Below are 26638 nucleotides of genomic sequence, written 5' to 3' on the forward strand. Positions count from 1 at the left end.
AAATCCACGCCACTCTGTGAATTACCGTCTCTTGTTTATTAAGGTATGTAGTTTTGAATTTACCTGTTAATTGATCTACCAAAAGTCTTCATCTGGTTCATTTAAGTTTCAATGCCTATATTTACCAAAATTTCGTTTTTACCGGAATTGTTTTTGCTACTGGGAAGAATATACGCGTAGCTGTGCCTTTCGTGTTAGAATGCTTCTGACTGAAGCCCAGTGCAAACAAAGTCAACATATAGATCCAGCATTTTTGGATACCACATATTGACTTCGTTAGAATCAATTTTTTGTGTGTAATGTTAGGTAGTGCTAAAATTGTGTTAGGTTAAACAAGTCCATAATTTTCAATCTGCAACATGGTCACATAAATGCTGACTGTAATTTGAAAGTCGAGGAAAAATTGTTGCTGGAAGTTTTAATTATCGGGTATGTGGTGGGATGTGTTTGAAGACACACTGAAAGAGTTGGTCCTATAATGGCATAGGTAGTTCCTGCGATTAGGAAGGGGGATGAGGCATATTCACATGTGCATGCAATAAATAATGCGTATATCGATAGAACTGAAGGCAGAACTTTTACGTGTGAATATTGCCCCACCCTACCTTCACTTCTATTATCAAGCTGGCTGTGCCACTGATGATATAGTTTGAATTTACCGGGACCTACAGTCTCATATTCTCAAACAAGCCGTTTTGATACAAAAACACACTGGCGGAAGAGACTATACTTACTTCGATGAATTGCGTAAGACTAAAAGATTGTTCTTTAAATTTGGATGTTTTTCAAAACTGGGGAGATAGGAGTAGAGATTTTCGTAATGACAATCAACACGATGCATTTATAAGCGGTAACAACAGACGATTGACGACAATTGTAAGCTGGTGCTGGCTATTTAGTTGAATCAAACATAATGGCGTGGATTAAAGGAAAGGAATGGAGTGTGTACCTACTATTGTTTTGTCATCCGAATGTTCTTATCATAACTGCATAACTGCATAATTGAGGATGAGTCATTTGCCACAACGCATTTCATCATTTGAAGCATTCTGTTTCAAGAAGTCCATTTGACCTTGAAAATCAAAGAGAAATTGCTTAGAATTTCCGAATTAATTGAGGTGAAATATCGACATTTGCGAATGAGAATTATTTGAATGAGAAGAAATATTTTATGGAAGCGAACGGCCTGGTTTTATATTTCTTCTGCAATCTTCTTTTCATGTCTTTCCAGCAGTATCTGCTCATTTCTTTCGAAAGAATAGCTCTTCGAAGTTTGTTAAGGCAAAGAGATGGTAGGATGGTGTGGTTTTAAATTTCTTTGCGGCAATTTTTCCTGTCTTTCCAGAATCATATCTTATCGAGATTTGCTAAAACAACGAGATAATAGGAAGGTGAGGTTTCAAATTTCAAAGGCGATTTTCTGCTAATGATATTCCAGAAGAATATCTCTTTGCTAAAAAAGAGATGAATATCTCTTTGCTAAAACAAAGAGATGATGGAGTGGCGTGGTTTTGATTACAACGGCGATTTTCTTTTGTATTTCCAGCATCATATATGTCATAGGATCATGTAATTTTTGAATTTTCACCGCAATTTTGTCTCATGTCTTTCCAACAGCAGAATCTTTTCAAGGTTTTCTAAAGCAAAGAGCATTTTTTACTCTTCTTTTTTTTGGCGTCATGATACAAAATAGTTCAATGATACAAGAATAGTTCAAAGTATCATTTTTGTGTCTTTTAACTGGCGAAATACTAAGAACTCTTGCAATTATTTCCTTTTGTATTTGAGGTAGAATGTTGCAAGAGGATTTGGAGTACCATGTTAGTACTTATTGCGGCTTCTTTGTATTATTAGACGTAGTGGGTGTATTTTGACTAATTTCTTTCTTTCGTGCTCGGTTTCCGTTCATATCGATGACTCGACATTTAGTACTTCAAGGACTGCCTTCCCTTTTTAGAATGAATTTTAATTTGTTCGCTCTATTTTACATTTTGTAATGCGTTTTACTTTTCCTAATTTGGTCAAACAGTGAAACCCTGCCTTACGGTCTGCCGTTAATACGGTTATATGACGGTCGTATTTCTATACAAGCAAAACACTGGTGTATTTTATAACAAACAACCGTTTAATACGACCAACCTGTCAGTACTGTCCACGGGTGCATTGTGAAGTCCCATTTTAAATACGGTCAATTGAAATAATAATTGTGTTAATTGACGGAAATGGAGCATATGGTACATGTTGAAAACAATATAAAAAATTACATCGTATAATTGTTTATAATGTTAATTGTACATTTAAATCTCTCGCAGAGGACTTAAAACAAAAGAATAAATATGCAAGCTTCTTTTAACTTCGTTTAGCTTTTAAATTTTACAGTAACTTCTGCTTTTTCTTGCTTCAATACTGGCTGATGAATTACTCTTAGAGCCTGATTATATGGAGGCGAGCTGGCCCGGATAGCGTGCTAGCCCTATGATTTCAAGGGACTGAGAGGCCAAAACTTCAAGGTTAAAATTACAACTGTGTTTGCAAAGCGCACGTTATTCCTGTTGTAATTCGATAATTCGGGCAAATTGGTTTTTTAATTTTAAATGTTTTGGGTAGTTTTTAAATCAGAATATTGTGAAATTGCTTGAGATGATTTGTCTGATGTCAAGTATTAAATCTTTTCCAAAATCATTTAACGTTTGGCTGAGTCCCGGCTACCCTGATCATGTTATCAGCCCCTTAGTGTTCAAAGAGTTCTTAGGGCGTAGTTATTAGTTGCGATTTTTGTATGAGATGGTGGCATTATAATTTTCAAATAAACTATTTAACATATCTTTGATGTCGTTACGCTTTTATACGGCCATTTTAAAATCCGGGGCTAAATTCTACAACCATTTGAAAACTTCCATTAAACCGCACAGTCGAAACAAGTTCAAAATTGTGTGAACAGCGTGAGGAAAATGGTGTTGAATTCTCAATGATGTTGAAATGTTACGCAAAATTTTATCGACGCATCTGATGCAAATGAGAGAATTTTTTTTCGGAAGAATGAAAACAATTAAAGATCTTCCTGTTGGTTTTGTTGATACGGATTCAGAGATATAATATTGTCCAAAATATGAATGATCGCAATGGCAAAAGATAAGAAAAATACGAGAAAACTTTAATCGAGCTCAAGAAAATATTTTGTATTATAATGTCACTAATGTGATCTTCATTCTGACGAAGAACAAACGCCCTGAGAGTGATGAATGTTTAATGACGAGAGTGGTGAGGGTTAAGACGAAGACCAAGGATAATGCGCTTATAGTTAGTGGTAGGATCAATTTAAGATGTTATTGAGGAAAACGGAGTTTAACACGAGAAATATCTCAAGCTGTTACTAAGCAGCAAAATATGTTGAAAGTGAAAAGCTTGGCAACGAATGACTTTGAATCGAAGAACTTGTCGTGATGACACAGAGAAAACTTGTTCAGTCACTAATTGTTGAAAAAAATGAATTGCATAATGTGTTGAATTGAATTAAGGCAGGCTAACAGCCGTAGAAATTTCATGGTGCGGCTCTAGCGTTGGTAAAAGTACTGTACAAAGCTCTAACTAGATAAATAAATTATAGCCAGAAAATTATTCTGACGATGTCAGTTTTCCAGAAGTACCTCCAACAAGCAAAGCTGCTTTAACTTAAGAGGGAATACACTCCATTTCGCATTTAAGATTCCTGTAAACACGAGATTTGATTACTTCACACTAAGTATAAATATTGGAACCAAATAAAATTTTGGCGATCTTAGTATTATAACTGTTGATGACTTGTTCCAATATTATGTGTATTTCCTCATTGGATATTTGAGGATTAACACATGTTTATCGCATAAGCAACCGAACTCCGTTCAAGGCTTTTTCAGTATTGAGCTTCAAGAGAAGAGAAGATAAGGACTTCGCTACAATTTTAAATTGCATCATGACATTAACATTTTAATATTGTAAGAAGATTATCTAGTATAGGGGATATAGCAATGATGTGACTGTTGATGAACATGATCACGACGTTTTTTATTTTCATTAATCCAGAAACGAGAAAGTCTACTCAAAAGAAATTGACATTGAACTTGGCGATTTATTACAAGACATTAAGGTTTTTTCTAAAGCATGGAACAACTCCTCTCAAATGGAGGTAGTTCTCCATTTGTGCAAAAAAATTGTCTGACAGCAAAGTCCTCATTTTTCGATGGTATAACTAATTGTGCTGAATGTCAACTAAAAAAGTAAATTACCAAGTAATAGGTTCACTAATGCCAAGTATTATGTACGAGATTTATTTTAAGAAGAGCGTATAATCTGGAGATACGTTCGATAAAGACTTAATGTTGTCGAGATAATCACCATCCGGAGTTAGTACAAGGTTGTTAGGGGGGGAGGCTAGATTTGTTATCACTTAGTATTTGTTGGGGATATTGTTGGCGGTTGCAAGAGTACGACTGCAGCTGTTCTGTTGCTTTAATTTTGAAACCTTTATTGAAACATTGATTTATTTTTTATACTTATAAACTTTTGTGAATTTCTATTATTTCCATCCTGCATTAAACAATAGCACCAACTAAATTACTTGATCTTTATGTTCACTGCACAAATTCGTATACTTTCTCTCCACTTCCAAAATGCTGAATTAATGGGACTGTTGTGTTGTGCTCCAGAGATTGCAAGATATATGTTCCCTGACGACTTGAAATTGGATTGAACCATCTATGCTTTTGTATTGACAATCTTCATTTTTCTGTTGCTTTGCAACCAGGCAAGCATTGAGTGAATGGGATAAAGAGATAATGTAAAACAACCTTTATATATTCACTGTACAGATGAAAACGAGGTTGTGGATGCTTGCAATAGTCATTACATGTTCTCACGTTTGGTGGATTGTATTTTACTTTTGTTGTAAATTCTGTTTCGTTAACTGTAAACACAAAAGGAAAAGCGTTTCAAATTTAGATCTCAGTTTAAATTTTAATTAAATACAGAAGTCCTTACTTTCGTTTGAAGGTAGATTCTTGTGTAGATTAAAGTTCAAGGCTGTCAAGTTCTTTTCCAGGTAACAAGAAGTGTGATTATACACAATATATTTGTAAAATTTTGTGTAGTATTTTAAATCAGGAACGACAATCTCGACTTCTGTCAATGTCATAGGTTGGGGCCAACATAATGAACACATAGGATTTTTTTCTTTTTCGATGATACATCGTTGAACTTTAACATAATATGGCTCCCTGTCCTTGGGAATGTCAGTGAAGTTTTCATCATAAATTGAGACAACTTCTTGCTTGAGGACTATAATTATAGAAAATGAATATTAACGTTGACCATGCCATTTTCATTATGTTTAAAGCCGTCCTTTTTGTACCTAGTGCAGGATATTTCCATCTCCCATTCACGAAATTTAAAAAGATAAACAATCTTGATTTATGAACGAGTACACATTGTTGTTATACATACAATAATATGAAAAGCATTATTAACATTCACCATATTATTTTATGTTTGATTCTATGAAGTTTAATTTCATAGACTTCATATTTTATCGTACCTAATCCATGGTTTCTTCCATTCACCTTTGCGCTTGTTTCAAAAACAAAGACCACGAGCATTACCCAAGTATATATTAAGTTTTCAAAGATACCTTAAAAAAACAAAGCTTGGTCATACATAAAAAATTGTGTCTATACACGCCTCTTATATTATATAATTATGTATTTCAAATTCGCATTACAGGTTCAATGAAAGATTTTTTATAATTAATGACTCAGTAAAGCACGAACTTTTAAATTCGATGATCAAGGTAGTCTGTTTTACTCACCCATAGTTTGCTCTATGATATTTGCAGAGTTGAACGTTACTTACAATGAGCAGGCATGTAACTCTTACGTAAAAACAATCGCAGCTGTTTTTATTATGAGTGGCGGTGCTCGTACGTGTCATGAAACTTAATCACCTCTATAATGCACGTCAGCACAGCAGGCCATCTATTTATGAGAGTGAGGGTTCAAGAATCAATCATAATTCAGCTCTAATTCACCTTTAATGTGATGAAACTTAATCAGCTCTATAATGCACGTCAGCACAGCAGGCCATCTATTTATAAGAGTGAGGGTTCAAGAATCAATCATAATCATGTGAAAAATGACTGTTAGAGCACGCAACAGCAAGCAGGACAGCTAAATTAATGAAGGAGCTAAATTTTCGTATGTTTGTATGTATGTATGTATGTATGTACGTATTTTCGTATGTATGAGCAGGCATGTAACTCTTACGTAAAAACAATCGCAGCTGTTTTTGTTATGAGTGGCGGTGCTCGTATGTGTCATGAAACTTAATCAGCTCTATAATGCACGTCAGCACAGCAGGCCATCTATTCATGAGAGTGAGGGTTCAAGAATCAATCATAATCATGTGAAAAATGACTGTTAGAGCACGCAACAGCCAGCAGGAAAGCTAAATTAATGAAGGAGCGAAATTTTCGTATGTTTGTTTTTTTCTTTATCGCCATATCATCGGTGTGAAGGTGTTAGTTGAGCTAGGTCGTCTGTTTATAGTATGTCAACAACATCCATCGATAGTAGGAAACTAGGTGTTAAAATTAAGGCATGTAAAGTTCAAAAATCTGCTCTAAACACGAAAGGTCATAAAAAATTGAAATTTGCATTTTCGTTGTTACAGAATGTCTTTACATGTTTGTATATATAGATCGTCAGGTTGGTATAGTTTTGAGAAGGACTGTTTTTGTTGTTGTTGACCATTTACTTGTTGTTGTTGACATTTACTTTGGTTCAAACCATTTACTTTATTAAAGAATGTCTTGTTGAATCAATCGTCGCCATAGTTCATCCGCAAGCAGAATAAATCAGCTTGCTAGCATGAATTTGCTGCGACAAATAGAGAAAAGCTATACTTTCCTTTAGTATAATAAGAAAACATATTCCGAATAAAATGTTCATGTTTTAATCAATATTTGAGAAACAATCCGATGATGAATTGTAATAAATTCGAAATATTACTGTGTAAAAAAACTGTCTTGTTTGTTTCTTAAGTATTAAGTTTTGGATCTTTTATTCGGAGGAAGTTTTTTATTATACTTTATAAAAATTGTCGGCTGGTAATGGATTTTGTATAATCTCAGAACAACTATTCTTTCTATTTACGAAACTTACAACATTTGGACTTTGCTGGGGTTTTTTCATTTGTGAAAGTCGTCCACAGATATCAAAATTGCGAAATGAATCTTGTTTGGTATGGTCATGGCAACAGCGTTAAATTGATTCTTTTTCTGTTTTAAGTTAAACTTCAATAATCCCTGCTCTGACCTAGAGGTTTGGACATAAAATTGACCGTCTGTTAGGAAAGAGATGGAGAGATGTTTGAATGTGGAAAGGGCAAAACAGATCAGCCTGCCTGGGTATGAAGAATTACATAATTCCTTGAACGCGGAAAAATGATAAATTCATGTGATTACTAATAAAGAATTCAAAAAAAAGTAAAGCTTTGAATGTAGTTTTAGTGAACGCTAATACCTGTCACATTTAAAAGACCGTCACATTTTATAGACTATATATGGGCATAAACTTCATTTTTACGACGTAATGTATGACAAGTGGTGTTTGCTAAATTTCTCTAATTTTAATGAATAACATGTACTAAGGAAACTTATAGATTTGACAATGGTTTGCCCTGTCAGAATTGAATACGCGTGTATCCTAATAAATAACGACGAACATGTTTGAGAGAAACTTTTAAGTGAATAGCTCGAGGAAGTAGAACGCCTCGAGAAAAACATCAATGAATTAAGATTCTTATATGGGAAAGACAACAATTAAAGATTTTTTATAAAGCCACACGAGTTCTTAGACAAGTATACAGTTCATACAATACGTCAATGTAGCTTTCAGCCGTTTCTTGTTTTGTTCTTCTTCATCAATTTTTATGTTATCCTGTTCAAGGCAAAACTTGTGGTCAAAGAAATACTCTATTGTACGATGTGTGTTCCGTGATCTTTTTACACGTAATAAAGCCTGTTTTGAATATTGTTGTAACACTGAAAATGTTCTCTGTTGCATTGCACCCAGGCAGGCATTGGTTGGATCGAATGAAGAGTTGAAGTACATCATCAACTATAAGTTCACCATGCAAAGGAAAACGAGGCTTGCAGTAGTCATTACATCTTTTTACGTTTGGTGGATTGTATTTAACCTTAGATTTAAATTCTGTTTCGTTAACTGTAAGAACAAAATGAAGTTTTTAAGTTAAGCTGTGGTTATTCAACGTCATTGTCACATTCAGTAATCTGGCTTACTTTCGTTTGAAGTAAGGTTCTTGTTTAAATCAAAATTAATTGCCGGTCCTGAACTCTTCCAATGACAAGAAATGTAATCGTTGACAACATATTTATAAAACTTCTTGTATTTTGAATCAGGAACGGTAATCTCAATTACGTTCATTTTTTGTGTTGAGGATAATGTTTGTCACATGGCACATAGGAACCCGTTGGACCGTCATTGACGGCGACGAACCTTTACATAAAATGGCTTCCTGTCTTAGGGAATATTTGTGAAGTATTTGATGTGGATCGAGACAACTTCATCTTCAAGTGCTAAATATTGATAAAAGACATTAATATTCTTGACAACATTTTATATATAACAATTATAATATATATGGATGAAAAAATACACCAGCATACATAGGTTTATTCGAATTCTCTGTTACGCAAACGATACCATGACAATGAATATGATTAACAACACATAGCAAAAAAGCAGAACAGCATATCCTGCCTAAAATAAAAAAAATCTACCGATATTTATAGTAAAGACAAAGACATCACCTCTTAAAGTATAGTGTTTTGTCGACACAAATATCTGTCGCAATAATATCTGCTAACATCTTTACGATAGTAATGTTGCGAGAAAAAATAGGTATGTTTATTATTTTCAACATGTCTGTTTTTTTTCGACAGAAATTATTTTGCTGCATGGATTAAATCAGACAAATATAGAGACCGTGAAATATGACTCTCTACAATCGTTTCTAATTTTATTTATAATGATTTTTGAGCCTATAATAGACTGCTTGTTAAAGAGTTGTCCAATACAAAGCTTATTCATGGCCTACTCAAATTGTAGCCATGGCTTATTTCCATACAGTAGAAAGTTCGTCCAATACAAAGTTTATCGAATAAAGTTTAGATGGCATATATTATTGTTATAGCGGAATGTTTTGCCTTAATTTCTATCTTGACCACAGGAAAATTCCAGTTTGTTATATATCAAGAAGAAATAAATAAAAAATAAGCATTGTAGCAGATTGAACAAGGTGTGTCTATAATTTTCAAAATGGACAAACGGAGATTTACAAGCTACTTCAAATGCGAGATACCAGGAAAAACATAGTTATATCAGTACGCTGATATTAATTTTGTTAGATTTAATTGTATTAGTACCCATAATTTTTCTGCATTTACGCTGACACGTCACAACTAATTCAAGTCTTGTTCTTGTGGGGTCATTTTCTGTGTCTGCATCAATTTTTATTGATGACTCAGTCTGGTTCTCTGTATTCTTCATTTCTTTTGATTTGTGTCTTTTCAGCATTCTATTAAACCATTTTGATCATGGTTTGACGTCTTCTTATGCAATCTTCGCACTCTTTATTCTTTCCACAAGTCATCAACAAATACATTATTCCTTTTTTACGACAACACAAATGAATTGCATAATGTGTTGAATTCAGTTAAGGCAGGCTAACAGCCATAGAGAATTTCATGGTGTGGCGGCTCTAGCGTTGGTAAAATACTGTACAAAGCTCTAACTAGATAAATTATAACCAGAAAATTATTCTGACGATGTCAGTTTTCCAGAAGTACCTCCAACAAGCAAAGCTGCCTTTAACATAAGAGGGAATACACTCCATTTCGCATTTAAGATTCCTGTAAACACGAGATTTGATTACTTCACACTAAGTATAAATATTGGAAGCAAATAAAATTTTGGTTCCAAATAAAATTCGCAACCAAAGGCATAAACGCATTTATGAATTTAAAATTACAGCTATCATTTACTTTGCTCAACTATGAAATATTTTATACAAATTGATAAGCCATTTTGTAAGTCATACTAAAACTAGCGTCTATTTTGAACCCAACATACTGGAGATGGTACAGTGTTAAAAGTATTTTTTTAGCAATGCAATGAATGTTGCTCTCAAATGAGCGTCTTACAAAGAGTGATAAAGAACAAAGACACAAATGTAAACATCAGGTCATTGGAGGTCAAGAGTGGCGTGAATTATTCTTATCTTTTATATGAATAATCAATATACATATATTATTTGATCATTCGATATATTCATCAACAATTTGTTTAAGAGATGCAGGGATTCAAAATGATATTTCACCCTATTTGCCCTATTGTCCTTTGTAACTTCCCGTAATGATATTTTTAATGTCATTTAGTTAACTTTGGGGCATAGTAAAAAAAGTTTAAATGTTTTGTATACATACTTCCTGCGCTGTTGAACCATGTACATATCAAACCGTGTGTGAAAAAAATTGACCCTATGCTATATTCTTAATTCATGTGAACGTCTCTACTCTAGGTTCATTTAAAGAATTTTGTGGAATTACTTCAACAGAGATTCTTTGACACCGAGGACTTTGTCAAACATAATGCTTCATGATTGGGAGAGGTCATTATTGTAACAAATTTTATAGCTAAATTGAATACGAAAAAACGATTGAATAAATTGGTAATGGCAATCAGCATGGTGTACAACAAACAATTGTGCTGTTTCTTTCAACAATTTTTTTTATACAATGCTGTTTCTTTGTTTAATTAGCGCAATTGCACAATGCGACAGCGAATTGTTGCAGAATTTAAAACAATATGTAATCTATACATTGTATGCATCGACGACACATAGTTTTGGCTACTATACAAGGTTAACACTACTCAATGGTACTTTAAAATCGGCGCATAAATAGTCATCATGAAGTGCATACGATAAATTGAACCTAGTAATACTTCTTCATGGTGCAATTAGAAAAACAAATAGAATGTATAACTTACCCATTTTACTAGCAGAAAAATTGCCTGATCGTTTTTTGCAAATCGTCTTTCTTTTCGATGTAAGCAACTGTTCGCTGACTTTTGAACACTTGTAAATGATTTATGGTGTTTGCGTTTTTTATATTTATAATGATGCAAGACTTGTTTTTCACTGCATGGTGAACCGCACTTTATTTTGTTGGGTTAACCATTTCCTTTTGACAAATAATGGTGCAGGAGAAGGATGAATACTCTTTAGGTTATTTTTGATATACTGTATTGCGCTGTTGAGGTTAGCATTCCTTCATAACTTATTTACGCAACAACACGCAATGCAAGAAAAAAAATAATGCTTTTATTGATTTCTGTAAAGTAAAATAGATCATGTCGTAAAATTTTTTTAATTCTCGAAGGTTCCTGTAGGTTCATGAAAAAATACAGTGGAAGTTGTCCCACCCCAAGTTCTTCAGAAACGCATGCGTGATCGCACCTAACACGCCTTAAAACTTGCTATTTTTTATAAATGTCCGGAGTTGTTTTTGACGACTTCTGGTGGGTTTTAATTAGCATGATGTAAAGTGACTTGGGTATTTCATATTTTCCCAGTTGTTTTGATAGAAAAACGCTCAACGGCTAATTGATTTCATATTAATTGATGGTTGTCATCACATCATGTGTGTACAATAAATCTACTTTACAGATACAGTTTCTCCAGTCTTTATCAATGTATGATTGCTATATAGTACATTCAATCACAAGCGTTCTTTTACTTTATTCTTCCAAGCTTAAGGAACAAAATTTTGATAATTTAGCTCGTTATAGATAAGAAAAAGAAATCGTGTGAGCGAGAGCTGTCAATAATATAGAAAAACCTTTTTCAAAACAACAAATAGTTTTGACCGTGTAGTATAGACCGTGAGGTCCATGACGATTATATAGAAAGGTCTGAAGATGATCATCACTATATGGCCTTTTTCTAGAAAAATATATATAGAAAATAGGATTTTCCTCATTTAACTGCAATGGTTCTTAGTACTTCGTTGTTGTTTCTTTCCGTAAAACATTGAAACTAATAAAGTACATTCGTAGGTGTGAATTTAACTGTAACGTATTGTCAAAACTGAAATAATTGCGAAAGGGAATTGCGAAACGGCACAAGTGCGCTTCCGATTGTGTTAAACAGTGTTTTTAATTAGCCTATAATTGACGTAGTTACATGAAGCAAAGCTTAAAGGTTACTGTTTTACGTGTAGCATTGTGTCCTCTGTTGCGTTTAGTTTGGTTATTTTTGTGACCTAAGTCAGCCCTTGGGTTTGGTCTTGTGATGTAAACTTCAGATCATTATCAGTGTTTATTTCTTTGAAGTCTTTATTGTTTCTACGATGAGTAAACACCGAAACGTTGGTGATAAATTTGCGTTCGATAAATACAAAATTGATCACTAATCCGAACCCAGTACTCGGCTATAGATGACATATTTGTCAGAGATTGGATTAAGGATCAGTTTCGCGTATTAGAACACGTGATTATTACCGAAATATTTGCAAGAGTACGGCCTAAGATAAATTTCAATAGTTGAACGTATTTTACATTGATTTGTCTTTACATGTCATGGTTGTAGCAAACATTAAACAGAGGAGAATCATTTATTTTTAAACTCCCCCTTTATTATACGATAAGTGAGAACAAAGTAAACCACATTCCATCCTATCCCCAAATTTGGGAGTTTTAACACAAGTTTGATTGAGAACTTTTGTTTACTGGGAAATTAGGTTTTATATGCATTAAAATCGCCGATTTTTGACTTTTTGGCATATGTTTGAACCACAAGGGAGCATGTTGCTGAATTTCAACATTTCTTTCGGGTGACCTCATGAGGAAGTTATTTGTTTTTTTTATAGAATCTCGTGGCGAAAGAATGCCAAAAATCCACGCCACTATTTGAATTACCGTCTCTTGTTTATTAAGGTATGTAGTTTTGAATTTACCTGTTAATTGATCTACCAAAAGTCTTCATCTGGTTGATTTAAGTTTCAATGCCTATATTTACCAAAATTTCGTTTTTACCGGAATTGTTTTTGCTACTGGGAAGAATATACGCGTAGCTGTGCCTTTCGTGTTAGAATGCTTCTGACTGAAGCCCAGTGCAAACAAAGTCAACATATAGATCCAGCATTTTTGGATACCACATATTGACTTCGTTAGAATCAATTTTATGTGTGTAATGTTAGGTAGTGCTAAAATTGTGTTAGGTAGTGCTAAAATGCTGACTGTAATTTGAAAGTCGAGGAAAAATTGTTGCTGGAAGTTTTAATTATCGGGGGGGAGGGGTATGTGGTGGGATGTGTTTGAAGACACACTGAAAGAGTTGGTCCTATAATGGCATAGGTAGTTCCTGCGATTAGGAAGGGGGATGAGGCATATTCACATGTGCATGCAATAAATAATGCGTATATCGATAGAACTGAAGGCTAATGCAAATTGCAAACTCGGCAAGAGACCAATCAGCGCATGCATTTTCTTGTTCTTATCGTACAATTGATATTACTCAAAAATCCCCTCACTTCGGGGAGTGGACAAGTATGCAGGATAAGAGTTGCATTCCCCCCCGTGACTGTATGGTGAAATAATAAAAATTTGCTTAAACAATGAAGTGAAAAGCTTATGGAATAGCATTAATCTTTTTTGTGGGAATTAAGTTCGGGGTGTCCTATAACGTAATATTATGTATGTTTTCACTTACCTACACGCCTTTCTCTGTTGCATTGAAAGACTGTTAAATTGGTGGAGCATTTACACTTGGTGTGATTATGTAAAATGTATTCGTAATATTTAAAGGTCAGTGAATCTCACAGTACGATGCCTATCTTTTGCCATCTCACTGGTTTCGACGGATAGTGAGTTTGTGAATATTCTGCACAGCGGTGTATTTTGATGAAATATGGTCCGAAGCCTTGAGGGGGGGGACTTCGTCAAATTTGTCACTGTATATGGACACAACATCTTCCTGAGGTTCACACGTTTTCTTGGCTGGAAATATAAGTACATGTTAATTTGGCTTGTCTGTGGACGAACAATTTTCAATTGTGAGAAACCAAATGAAAAATGTAAAACGACTATTTCATTATACAATCAGTAAATTCAACATGTCTGGTTTTGTATGTTTACCTGCTGCTGCACAGAGCTGGCACAGTGTTAAAACAATAACATAAACTTCCTTTTTACTTCTTAAAAAATATCGATCTGTGATGAAAGATAAAAGCGCAATCAGTACCTGATGCAAAATATATTAAAACTGCCAATTGATTAGTAGGATTTTATTAAATTCGCAACCAAAGGCATAAACGCATTTATGAATTTAAAATTACAGCTATCATTTACTTTGCTCAACTATGAAATATTTTATACAAATTGATAAGCCATTTTGTAAGTCATACTAAAACTAGCGTCTATTTTGAACCCAAAATACTGGAGATGGTACAGTGTTAAAAGTATTTTTATAGCAATGCAATGAATGTTGCTCTCAAATGAGCGTCTTACAAAGAGTGATAAAGAACAAAGACACAAATGTAAACATCAGGTCATTCGAGGTCAAGAGTGGCGTGAATTATTCTTATCTTTTTTATATCAATAATCAATATACATATATTATTTGATCATTCGATATATTCATCAACAATTTGTTTAAGAGATGCAGGGATTCAAAATGATATTTCACCCTATTGGCCCTATTGTCCTTTGTAACTTCCCGTAATGATATTTTTTAATGTCATTTAGTTAACTTTTTAGGGCATAGTAAAAAAAGTTTAAATGTTTTGTATACATACTTCCTGCGCTGTTGAACCATGTACATATCAAACCGTGTGTGAAAAAAATTGACCCTATGCTATATTCTTAATTCATGTGAACGTCTCTACTCTAGGTTCATTTAAAGAATTTTGTGGAATTACTTCAACAAAGATTCTTTGACACCGAGGACTTTGTCAAACATAATGCTTAATGATTGGGAGAGGGGTTATTATTGTAACAAATTTTATAGCTAAATTGAATACGAAAAAACGATTGAATAAATTGGTAATGGCAATCAGCATGGTGTACAACAAACAATTGTGCTGTTTCTTTCAACAATTTTTTTTATACAATGCTGTTTCTTTGTTTAATTAGCGCAATTGCACAATGCGACAGCGAATTGTTGCAGAATTTAAAACAATATGTAATCTATACATTGTATGCATCGACGACACATAGTTTTGGCTACTATACAAGGTTAACACTACTCAATGGTGCTTTAAAATCGGCGCATAAATAGTCATCATGAAGTGCATACGATAAATTGAACCTAGTAATACTTCTTCATGGTGCAATTAGAAAAACAAATAGAATGTATAACTTACCCATTTTACTAGCAGAAAAATTGCCTGATCGTTTTTTGCAAATCGTCTTTCTTTTCGATGTAAGCAACTGTTCGCTGACTTTTGAACACTTGTAAATGATTTATGGTGTTTGCGTTTTTTATATTTATAATGATGAAAGACTTGTTTTTCACTGCATGGTGAACCACACTTTATTTTGTTGGGTTAACCATTTCCTTTTGACAAATAATGGTGCAGCAGAAGGATGAATACTCTTTAGGTTATTTTTGATATACTGTATTGCGCTGTTGAGGTTAGCATTCCTTCATAACTTATTTACGCAACAACACGCAATGCAAGAAAAAAAATAATGCTTTTATTGATTTCTGTAAAGTAAAATAGATCATGTCGTAAAATTTTTTTTAATTCTCGAAAGTTCCTGTAGGTTCATGAAAAAATACAGTGGAAGTTGTCCCACCCCAAGTTTTTCGGAAACGCATGCGTGATCGCACCTAACACGCCTTAAAACTTGCTATTTTTTATAAATGTCCGGAGTTGTTTTTGACGACTTCTGGTGGGTTTTAATTAGCATGATGTAAAGTGACTTGGGTATTTCATATTTTCCCAGTTGTTTTGATAGAAAAACGCTCAACGGCTAATTGATTTCATATTAATTGATGGTTGTCATCACATCATGTGTGTACAATAAATCTACTTTACAGATACAGTTTCTCCAGTCTTTATCAATGTATGATTGCTATATAGTACATTCAATCACAAGCATTCTTTTACTTTATTCTTCCAAGCTTAAGGAACAAAATTTTGATAATTTAGCTCGTTATAGATAAGAAAAAGAAATCGTGTGAGCGAGAGCTGTAAATAATATAGAAAAACCTTTTTCAAAACAACAAATAGTTTTGACCGTGTAGTATAGACCGTATGGTCCATGACGATTATATAGAAAGATCTGAAGATCATCATTGCTCTAAGGCCTTTTTCTAGAAAAATATATACAGAAAATTGGATTTCCCTCATTTAACTGCAATGGTTCTTAGTACTTCGTTGTTGGTTCTCTCCGTAAAATATTGAAACTAATAAAGTACATTCGTAGGTGTGAATTTAACTGTAACGTATTGTCAAAACTGAAATAATTGCGAGAGGGAATTGCGAAACGGCACAAGTGCGCTTCCGATTGTGTGAAAGTGGTTGTATGGCGAAAACTTAACGTTAAAAAATCATCGATTTTAGCATTCAATAGTTTGAACACATATCAATTATTGCTTTCGTAAAATGTAAGCAAAAATAATAATATAACGAGGGAGTTATGAACATTTGAAATGTCTAATTTTCATGTCCGCCATTAAAATCGGCCATTTTGAATATTTGCAATCAGCAAAGTCTGTGACGTCATAGTCTTAACACGGCAAGAAGCGCACATTGGAAAGTATACAAAGTAATACATAGATAGAGCAAAAAAATGTTAAATTCATCGAGATCTAGCTCGCTCTCTGAGTCTTCGATCGAGACAAACGCATCGATTTCTTCATCGGCATTTGTGACGGCAAATTCGAACGAATCTAATTGGGAAATTTTGCCATTTGTCGATAATATTGAATCGCTTGCTTCGCCCGATGAAATTGCTGAGTACGAAGCTACAGTCGCAGAAGAACGGCGGGTTGAAGACATGCTGCAAGATCGTTTTGATGCCCGTGTTGATGTTACTTCATGGTAAGATGTCATTCTTAGTGTGTTACTTTGATCTGAATCGTCTGCCGTTAGCTATGATAACTTTATGGAAACTTACAATTTGGCCAATATTAAAGGGTGATGTTCGTTGGATCTTGTTGTCAACCCTCAAGAGTGCCGATGCTGCATGGAAATAGAGCAATGCCGTGGTAAAATGTATCAGTTCGAAATCGATGAAAGGAAATGCATTTTGGATCACCCTGGCTTTAACGAAGTTTGCCTGAACAAATTTGTTTTTCAAGCAGCTTCGTTAGGTTTAAAGACCAAAGGTCATCGCATGATACAGACACTTCATTTTGTATTTCCTTTAAAACCTTAGTATAAATGTATATTATATATTGAAAGTTTGCCTAGATGTATTATTGGTTCTCTCAAATTGTGAAAATTTATCTGCAATATGTGTAAGTATATAATAATTGCAACTTGTGCTAACCTGACGCCGCTCTCTTGACGTTGTTGGTGTTTGTTATTTCTTCCAAATATTAGGTACGGCACAAGGTTTGAGCCGTCTAGTCATACCACCCAAATGGAATAAACGCTCAAAACAATCATCCGAGAAGTGATTCGAACAAATCATAAATCGAATTTCGCGCGAACTCGGATTAAAATTTGCGCGCTTCGTCTGAACAAATTTAACCCAAATTCTTCTCAAAGACTCGTCGTTTGGGCTTTTATGTAATGAAATGCCTGTACTTCTATCAGACTTATTACTGCAATCTTGCACGACACAGCGTGTTGAAGGCATGTTAAAAAAAAATTGAGTTATACAACCTTTTAAATCTCTATTTGTATATAGTGTTATATTGTAAACAGCCGCGAGTTAAGACTATGACGTCACAAGCACCTTCCTACTTGAAAATTCAAATATGGCGCATTTTAATGGCGGCTCTTAAAGTTCAAGTTTTATCGCTACGTAACTCGAGCAGCATGAAATACATTGCGCTAAAATTTCGCCAGAAGACATTTTTTTACATACACTATTAATCTATGAAAAAAAACGAGAGGCAAAATTTTCGTCATAGTACCACTTTAAACAGTGTTTTTAATTAGCCTATAATTGACGTAGTTACATGAAGCAAAGCTCAAAGGTTACTGTTTTACGTGCAGCACAGTGGCCTTTGTTGCGTTTAGTTGGGTTATTTTTGTGGCCTAGTCAGCCCTTGGGTTTGGTCTTGCGATGTAAACTTCAGATCATTATCAGTGTTTATTTCTTTGAAGTCTTTATTGTTTCTACGATGAGTAAACATCTAAACGTTGGTGATAAATTTGCCTTCTATAAATACACAAAATTGATCACTAATCCGGAGCCTAGTACTCGGCTATAATTGACATATTTGTCAGAGATTGGATTAAGGATCAGTTTCGCGTATTATAGAACACGTGATTATTACCGAAATATTGCAAGAGTAAATAAACGGCCTAAGATAAATTTCAATAGTTGAACGTATTTTACATTGATTTGTCTTTACATGTCATGGTTGTAGCAAACATTAAACAGAGGAGAATCATTTATTTTTAAACTCCCTTTATTATACGATAAGTGAGAACAAAGTAAACCACATTCCATCCTATCCCCAAATTTGGTAGTTTTAACACAAGTTTGATTGAGAACTTTTGTTTACTGGGAAATTGGGAAGTTTTATATGCATTAAAACCGCCGATTTTTACGACTTTTGGCATATGTGTGAACCACAAGGGAGCATGTTGTTGAATTTCAACATTTCTTGCCGGTGACCTCATGAGGAAGTTATTTGTTTTTTATAGAATCTCGTGGCGAAAGAATGCCAAAAATCCACGCCACTCTGTGAATTACCGTCTCTTGTTTATTAAGGTATGTAGTTTTGAATTTACCTGTTAATTGATCTACCAAAAGTCTTCATCTGGTTCATTTATGTTTCAATACCTATATTTACCAAAATTTCGTTTTTACCGGAATTGTTTTTGCTACTGGGAAGAATATACGCGTAGCTGTGCCTTTCGTGTTTGAATGCTTCTGACTCAAGCCCAGTGCAAACAAAGTTAACATATAGATCCAGCATTTTTGGATACTACATATTGACTTCGTTAGAATCAATTTTTTGTGTGTAATGTTAGGTAGTGCTAAAATTGTGTTGAGGTTAAACAAGTCCATAATTTTCAATCTGCAACATCGGTCACATAAATGCTGACTGTAATTTGAAAGTCGAGGAAAAATTGTTACTGGAAGTTTTAATTATCGGGGTATGTGGTGGGATGTGTTTGAAGACACACTGAAAGAGTTGGTCCTATAATGGCATAGGTAGTTCCTGCGATTAGGAAGGGGGATGAGGCATATTCACATGTGCATGCAATAAATAATGCGTATATCGATAGAACTGAAGGCAGAACTTTTACGTGTGAATATTGCCCCACCCTACCTTCACCCCTTTATTATCAAGCTGGCTGTGCCACTGATGAAATGGTTTGAATTTACCGGGACCTACAGTCTTATATTCTCAAACAAGCCGTTTTGATAAAAAAAAAAACACACTGGCGGAAGAGACTATACTTACTTCGATGAATTGCGTAAGATTAAAAGATTGTTCTTTAAATTTGGATGTTTTTTCAAAACTGGGCAGATAGGAGTAGAGATTTTTCGTAATGACAATCAACACGATGCATTTATAAGCGGTAACAACAGACGATTGACGACAATTGTAAGCTGGTGCTTGGCTATTTAGTTGAATCAAACATAATGGCGTGGATTAAAAGAAAGGAATGGAGTGTGTACCTACTATTGTTTTGTCATCCGAATGTTCTGCATAACTGCATAATTGAGGATGAGTCATTTGCCACAACGCATTTCATCATTTGAAGCATTCTGTTTCAAGAAGTCCATTTGACCTTGAAAATCAAAGAGAAATTGCTTAGAATTCCCGAATTAATTGAGGTGAAATATCGACATTTGCGAATGAGGATTATTTGGATGAGAAGAAATATTTTATGGAAGCGAACGGCCTGGTTTTATATTTCTTCTGCAATCTTCTTTTCATGTCTTTCCAGCAGTATCTGCTCATTTCTTTCGAAAGAATAGCTCTTCGAAGTTTGTTAAGGCAAAGAGATGGTAGGATGGTGTGGTTTTAAATTTCTTTGCGGCAATTTTTTTCCTGTCTTTCCAGAATCATATCTTATCGAGATTTGCTTAAACAACGAGATAATAGGAAGGTGAGGCTTCAAATTTCAAAGGCGATTTTCTGCTCATGATATTCCAGAAGAATATCTCTTTGCTAAAACAAAGAGATGAATATCTCTTTGCTAAAACAAAGAGATGATGGAGTGGCGTGGTTTTGATTACAACGGCGATTTTCTTTTGTATTTCCAGCATCATATATGTCACAGGATCATGTAATTTTTGAATTTTCACCGCAATTTTGTCTCATGTCTTTCCAGCAGCAATATCTTTTCAAGGTTTTCTAAAGCAAAGAGCATTTTTTACTCTTCTTGTTTTTTGGCGTCATGATACAAAAATAGTTCAATTATACAAGAATAGTTCAAAGTATCATTTTTGTGTCTTTTAACTGGCGAAATACTAAGAACTCTTGCAATTATTTCCCTTTTTATGAACTATTTGAGGTAGAATGTTTTGCAAGAGGATTTGGAGTACTCATGTTAGTACTTATTGCGGCTTCTTTGTGTTATTAGACGTAGTGGGTGTATTTTAACTAATTTCTTTCTTTCGTGCTCGGTTTCCGTTCATATCGATGACTCGACATTTAGTACTTCAAGGACTGCCTTTTTAGAATGAATTTTTAATTTGTTCGCTCTATTTTTACATTTTTGTAATGCGTTTTACTTTTCCTAATTTGGTCAAACAGTGAAACCCTGCCTTACGGTCTGCCGTTAATACGGTTATATGACGGTCGTATTTCTATACAAGCAAAACACTGGTGTATTTTATAACAAACAACCGTTTAATACGACCAACCTGTCAGTACTGTCCACGGGTGCATTGTGAAGTCCCATTTTAAATACGGTCAATTGAAATAATAATTGTGTTAATTGACGGAAATGGAGCATATGGTACATGTTGAAAACAATATAAAAAAATTACATCGTATAATTGTTTATAATGTTAATTGTAAATTTAAATCTCTCGAAGAGGACTTAAAACAAAAGAATAAATATGCAAGCTTCTATTAACTTCGTTTAGCTTTTCAATTTTTACAGTAACTTCTGCTTTTTTCTTGCTTCAATACAGGCTGATGAATTACTCTTAGAGCCTGATTATATGGAGGCGAGCTGGCCCGGACAGCGTGCTAGCCGTATGATTTCAAGGGACTGAGAGAGGCCAAAACTTCAAGGTTAAAAATTACAACTGTGTTTGCAAAGCGTCACACGTTATTCCTGTTGCAATTCGATAATTCGGGCAAATTGGTTGTTTTAATTTTAAATGTTTTGGGTAGTTTTTAAATCAGAATATTGTGAAATTGCTTGAGATGATTTGTCTGATGTTAAGTATTAAATCTTTTTCAAAATCATTTAACGTTTGGCTGAATCCCGGCTACCGGGATCATGTTATCAGCCCCTTAGTGTTCAAAGAGTTCTTAGGGCGTAGTTATTAGTTGCGATTTTTGTATGAGATGGTGGCATTATAATTTTCAAATAAACTATTTAACATATTTTTGATGACGTTACGCTTTTATACGGCCATTTTAAAATCCGGGTTCCAAATTCTACAACCATTTGAAAACTTCCATTAAATCGCACAGTCGAAACAAGTTCAAAAATTGTGAACAGAGTGAGGAAATGGTGTTGAATTCTCAATGATGTTGAAATGTTACGCAAAATTTTATCGACGCATCTGATACAAATGAGAGAATATTTTTTTGGAAGAATGAAAACAATTAAAGATCTTCCTGTTGGTTTTGTTGAGACGGATTCAGAGATGTAATATTGTCCAAAGATATGAATGATCACAATGGCAAAAGATAAGAAAAAATACGAGAAAAACTTTAATCAAGCTCAAGAAAATAACTTGTATGATAATGTCACTAATGGGATCTTCATTCTGATGAAGAACAAACGCCCAGAGAATGATGAATGTTTAATGACGAGAGTGGTGAGGGTCAAGACAAAGACCAAAGATAATGCGCGTATAGTTAGTGGTAGGATCAATATAAAATGTTAAAGAAGTAATTGAGCAAAACGGAGTTTAACACGAGAAGTATACTCAAGCTGTTACTTAAGCATCAAAATATGTTGAAAGTGAAAAGCTTGGCAACGAATGACTTTGAATTTGAGAACTTGTCGTGATGACATAGAGAAAACTTGTCTAGTCACTAAATGTTGAACAAAATGAATTGCATAATGTGTTGAATTCAGTTAAGGCAAGCTAACAGCCATAGAAAATTTCATGATGTGGCGGCTCTAGCGTTGGTAAAAGTACTGTACAAAGCTCTAACTAGATAAATAAATTATGACCAGAAAATTATTCTGACGACGTCAGTTTTCCAGAAGTACCTCCAACAAGCAAAGCTGCTTTAACTTAAGAGGGAATACACTCCATTTCGCATTTAAGATTCCTGTAAACACGAGATTTGATTACTTCACACTAAGTATAAATATTGGAACCAAATAAAATTTTGGCGATCTTAGTATTATAACTGTTGATGACTTGTTCCAATATTATGTGTATTTCCTCATTGGATATTTGAGGATTAACACATGTTTATCGCATAAGCAACCGAACTCCGTTCAAGGCTTTTTCAAGTATTGAGCTTCAAGAGAAGAGAAGATAAGGACTTCGCTACAATTTTAAATTGCATCATGAAAAGAATAATTAATGAAGCTGACATTAACATTTTAATATTGTAAGAAGGGATTATCTAGTATAGAGGGATATAGCAATGATTTGACTGTTGATGAACATGATCACGATGTTTTTTATTTTCATTAATCCAGAAACGAGAAAGTCTACTCAAAAGAAATTGACATTGAACTTGGCGATTTATTATAAGACATTAAGGGTTTTCTCTAAAGCATCGAACGACTCCTCAAAAATCACGAACTAGTTCTCCATTTGTTCCATACTAAAAAATATGCAAAAAATTGTCTGGCAGCAAAGTCCTCGTTTTTGATGGTATAACTAATTGTGCTGAATGTTAACCAAGGTAATAGGTTCCCTAATGCCAAGTATTATGTACGAGTTTTATTTCAAAAAGAGCGTATAATCTGGTGATACGTTCAATAAAGACTTAATGTTGTCGAGATAATCACCATCCGGAGTTAGTACAAGGTTGTTAGGGGGGGAGGGTAGTATCGTTATCACTTAGTATTTGTCGGGGATATTGTTGGCGCTTGCGAGAGTACGACTGCAGCTGTTCTGTTGCTTTAATTTTGAAACCTTTATTAAAACATTGATTTATTTTTTATACTTATAAATTTTTTATGAATTTCTATTATTTCCATCCTGCATTAAACATTAGCACCAACTAAATTACTTGATCTTGATGTTCACTGCACAAATTCGTATACTTTCTTCTCCACTTCCAAAATGCTGAATTAATGGGACTGTTGTGTTGTGCTCCAGAGATTGCAAGATATATGTTCCTGACGACTTGAAATTGGATTGAACCATCTAGCTATTTGTATTGACAATCTTCATTTTCTCTGTTGCTTTGCAACCAGGCAAGCATTGAGTGAATGGGATAAAGAGATAAGTAAAAAACCTTTGTATATTCACTGTGCAGATGAAAACGAGGTTGTGGATGCTTGCAATAGTCATTACATGTTCTCACGTTTGGTGGATTGTATTTTACTTTTGTTGTAAATTCTGTTTCGTTAACTATAAACACAAAAGGAAAAGCGTTTCAAATTTAGATCTCAGTTTAAATTTTAATTAAATACAGAAGTCCTTACTTTCGTTTGAAAATAGATACTTGTGTAGATTAAAGTTCAAGGCTGTTAAGTTTGTTTCATGTAACAAGAAGTGTGATTATATACAATATATTTGTAAAATTTTGTGTAGTTTTTAAATCAGGAACGACAATCTCGACTTCTGTCAATGTCATAGGTTGGGGCCAACATAATAAACATTCAGGAATTTTATCTATATCGATGACACATCGTTGAACTTGAACATAATATGGCTCCCTGTCCTTCGGAATGTCGGTAAAGTTTTCATCATAAATTGAGACAACTTCTTGCTTGAGGACTGGAACTATAGAAAATGACTATTAACGTTGACCATGCCATTTTCATTATGTTTAAAGCCGTCGTTTTTGTACCTAGTGCAGGATATTTCCATCTCCCATTCACGAAATTTAAAAAGATAAACAATCTTGATTTATGAACGAGTACACATTGTTGTTATACATACAATAATATGAAAAGCATTATTAACATTCACCATATTATTTTATGTTTGATTCTATGAAGTTTAATTTCATAGACTTCATATTTTATTGTACCTAATCCATGGTTTCTTCCATTCACCTTTTCGCTTATTTCAAAAACAAAGACCACGAACATCACCCAAGTATATATTAAGTTTTCAAAGATACCTTAAAAAGACAAAGCTTGGTCATACATAACAAATTGTGTCTATACACGCCTCTTATATTACATAATTATGTATTTCAAATTCGCATTACAGGTTCAATGAAAGATTTTTTATAATTAATGACTTGGTAAAGCACGAACTTTTAAATTCGATGATCAAGGTAGTCTGTTTTACTCGCCCATAGTTCGCTCTATGATATTTGCAGAGTTGAACGTTACTTACAATGAGCAGGCATGTAACTCTTACGTAAAAACAATCGCAGTTGTTTTTGTTATGAGTGGCAGTGCTCGTACGTGTCATGAAACTTAATCAGCTCTATAATGCGCGTCAGCACAGCAGGCCATCTTATGTTCAAGAATCAATCATAATTCAGCAGCATGTCATGAAACTTAATCAGCTCTATAATGTCAGCACAGCAGGTTTATGAGGTGAGGGTTCAAGAATCAATCAAAATCATGTGAAAAATGACTGTTAGAGCACGCAACAGCAAGCAGGAAAGCTCAATTAATGAAGGAGCGAAATTTTCGTATGTTTGTTTTTCTCTTTATCGCCATATCATCGGTGTGAAGGTGTTAGTTGAGCTAGGTCGTCTGTTTATAGTATGTCAACAACATCCATCGATAGTAGGAAACTAGGTGTTAAAATTAAGGCATGTAAAGTTCAAAAATCTGCTCTAAACACGAAAGGTCATAAAAAATTGAAATTTGCATTTTCGTTATTACAGAATGTCTTTACATGTTTGTAAATATAGATCGTCAGGTTGGTATAGTCCTGAGAAGGACTGTTTTTGTTGTTGTTGACCATTTACTTGTTGTTGTTGACATTTACTTTGGTTCAAACCATTTACTTTATTACAGAATGTCTTGTTGAATCAATCGTCGCCATAATTCATCCGCAAGCAGAATAAATCAGCTTGCTAGCATGAATTTGCTGCGACAAATAGAGAAAAGCTATACTTTCCTTTAGTATAATAAGAAAACATATTCCGAATAAAATGTTCATGTTTTAATCAATATTTGAGAAACAATCCGATGATGAATTGTAATAAATTCGAAATATTACTGTGTAAAAAACTGTCTTGTTTGTTTCTTAAGTATTGAGTTTTGGATCTTTTATTCGGAGGAAGTTTTTTATTATACTTTATAAAATTGTCGGCTGGTAATGGATTTTGTATAATCTCAGAACAACTATTCTTTCTATTTACGAAACTTACCAGCATTTGGACTTTGCTGGGGTTTTTTCATTTGTGAAAGTCGTCCACAGATATCAAAATTGCGAAATGAATCTTGTTTGGTATGGTCATGGCAACAGCGTTAAATTGATTCTTTTTCTGTTTTAAGTTAAACTTCCAATAATCCCTGCTCTGACCTAGAGGTTTTGGACGCCAAAATTGACCGTCTGTTAGGAAAGAGAGATGGAGAGATGTTTGAATGTGGAAAGGGCAAAACAGATCAGCCTGCCTGGGTATGAAGAATTACATAATTCCTTGAACGCGGAAAAATGATAAATTCATGTGATTACTAATAAGGGAATTCAAAAAAAAAGTAAAGCTTTGAATGTAGTTTTAGTGAACGCTAATACCTGTCACATTTAAAAGACCGTCACATTTTATAGACTATATATGGGCATAAACTTCATTTTTACGACGTAATGTATGACAAGTCGTGTTTGCTAAATTTCTCTAATTTTAATGAATAACATGTACTAAGGAAACTTATAGTTTTGACAATGGTTTGCCCTGTCAGAATTGAATACGCGTGTATGCTAATAAATAACGACGAACATGTTTGAGAGAAACTTTTAAGTGAATAGCTCGAGGAAGTAGAACGCCTCGAGAAAAACATCAATGAATTAAGATTCTTATATGGGAAAGACAACAATTAAAGATTTTTGATAAAGCCGCACGAGTTCTTAGACAAGTATACAGTTCATACAATACGTCA

General features: G+C 34.1%; 1 protein-coding gene and 4 long non-coding RNA genes across 9 annotated transcripts; 2 read left to right on the plus strand and 3 right to left on the minus strand.

The window, feature by feature from the left end:
• Nucleotides 1–26593, plus strand: LOC124433717. 2 transcript variants are annotated; one of them, XR_006944578.1, is made up of 4 exons: nucleotides 1–43; nucleotides 12980–13046; nucleotides 18941–19007; nucleotides 26036–26593. It is a non-coding gene; the product is annotated as an uncharacterized LOC124433717 (long non-coding RNA). The 2 variants fall into 2 exon arrangements; XR_006944577.1 differs by lacking the exons at nucleotides 1–43; nucleotides 12980–13046; nucleotides 18941–19007 and adding an exon at nucleotides 25169–25221.
• Nucleotides 4471–24997, minus strand: LOC124433701. 3 transcript variants are annotated; one of them, XM_046983499.1, is made up of 4 exons: nucleotides 24874–24997; nucleotides 24604–24696; nucleotides 5017–5313; nucleotides 4471–4942 (listed from the first exon to the last, which is right to left on the minus strand). In XM_046983499.1, the coding sequence occupies exons 1-4, from the start codon at nucleotides 24875–24877 to the stop codon at nucleotides 4758–4760; spliced, it is 579 nt and encodes a 192-aa protein (XP_046839455.1). In that variant the 5' UTR covers nucleotides 24878–24997; the 3' UTR covers nucleotides 4471–4757. The 3 variants fall into 3 exon arrangements, with proteins under 3 accessions (XP_046839455.1, XP_046839454.1, XP_046839453.1); XM_046983498.1 differs by lacking the exon at nucleotides 24604–24696 and adding an exon at nucleotides 5570–5662 and having other exon boundaries at nucleotides 24874–24991; XM_046983497.1 differs by lacking the exons at nucleotides 24604–24696; nucleotides 24874–24997 and adding exons at nucleotides 5570–5662; nucleotides 5840–5944.
• On the plus strand, nucleotides 7382–8445 carry LOC124433721. Its single transcript, XR_006944582.1, has 2 exons — nucleotides 7382–7435; nucleotides 8103–8445. It is a non-coding gene; the product is annotated as an uncharacterized LOC124433721 (long non-coding RNA).
• LOC124433708 lies at nucleotides 8665–17916 on the minus strand. 2 transcript variants are annotated; one of them, XR_006944566.1, is made up of 7 exons: nucleotides 17610–17916; nucleotides 15473–15816; nucleotides 14247–14321; nucleotides 13822–14108; nucleotides 13067–13118; nucleotides 11100–12054; nucleotides 8665–9961 (listed from the first exon to the last, which is right to left on the minus strand). It is a non-coding gene; the product is annotated as an uncharacterized LOC124433708 (long non-coding RNA). The 2 variants fall into 2 exon arrangements; XR_006944565.1 differs by lacking the exons at nucleotides 13067–13118; nucleotides 17610–17916 and having other exon boundaries at nucleotides 15473–16650.
• On the minus strand, nucleotides 24248–24597 carry LOC124433709. Its single transcript, XR_006944567.1, has 2 exons — nucleotides 24421–24597; nucleotides 24248–24353 (listed from the first exon to the last, which is right to left on the minus strand). It is a non-coding gene; the product is annotated as an uncharacterized LOC124433709 (long non-coding RNA).
• Nucleotides 26594–26638: the final 45 nt, after the last annotated feature.

Source organism: Xenia sp. Carnegie-2017, unplaced genomic scaffold (genome assembly GCF_021976095.1).
Source record: "Xenia sp. Carnegie-2017 unplaced genomic scaffold, XeniaSp_v1 HiC_scaffold_14, whole genome shotgun sequence".
NCBI lineage: Eukaryota > Metazoa > Cnidaria > Anthozoa > Malacalcyonacea > Xeniidae > Xenia > Xenia sp. Carnegie-2017.

What these genes read in the sequence shown, in the direction of transcription:
- LOC124433701 (XM_046983499.1), bottom strand. An exon ending in TGGAAGAAACCATGGATTAG is followed by an intron (nt 5,314 to 24,603) that starts GTACAATAAAAT and finishes CTATAATTATAG; the next exon opens with TCCTCAAGCAAGAAGTTGTC. An exon ending in GAATCTACCTTCAAACGAAA is followed by an intron (nt 4,943 to 5,016) that starts GTAAGGACTTCT and finishes TTGTGTTTACAG; the next exon opens with TTAACGAAACAGAATTTACA.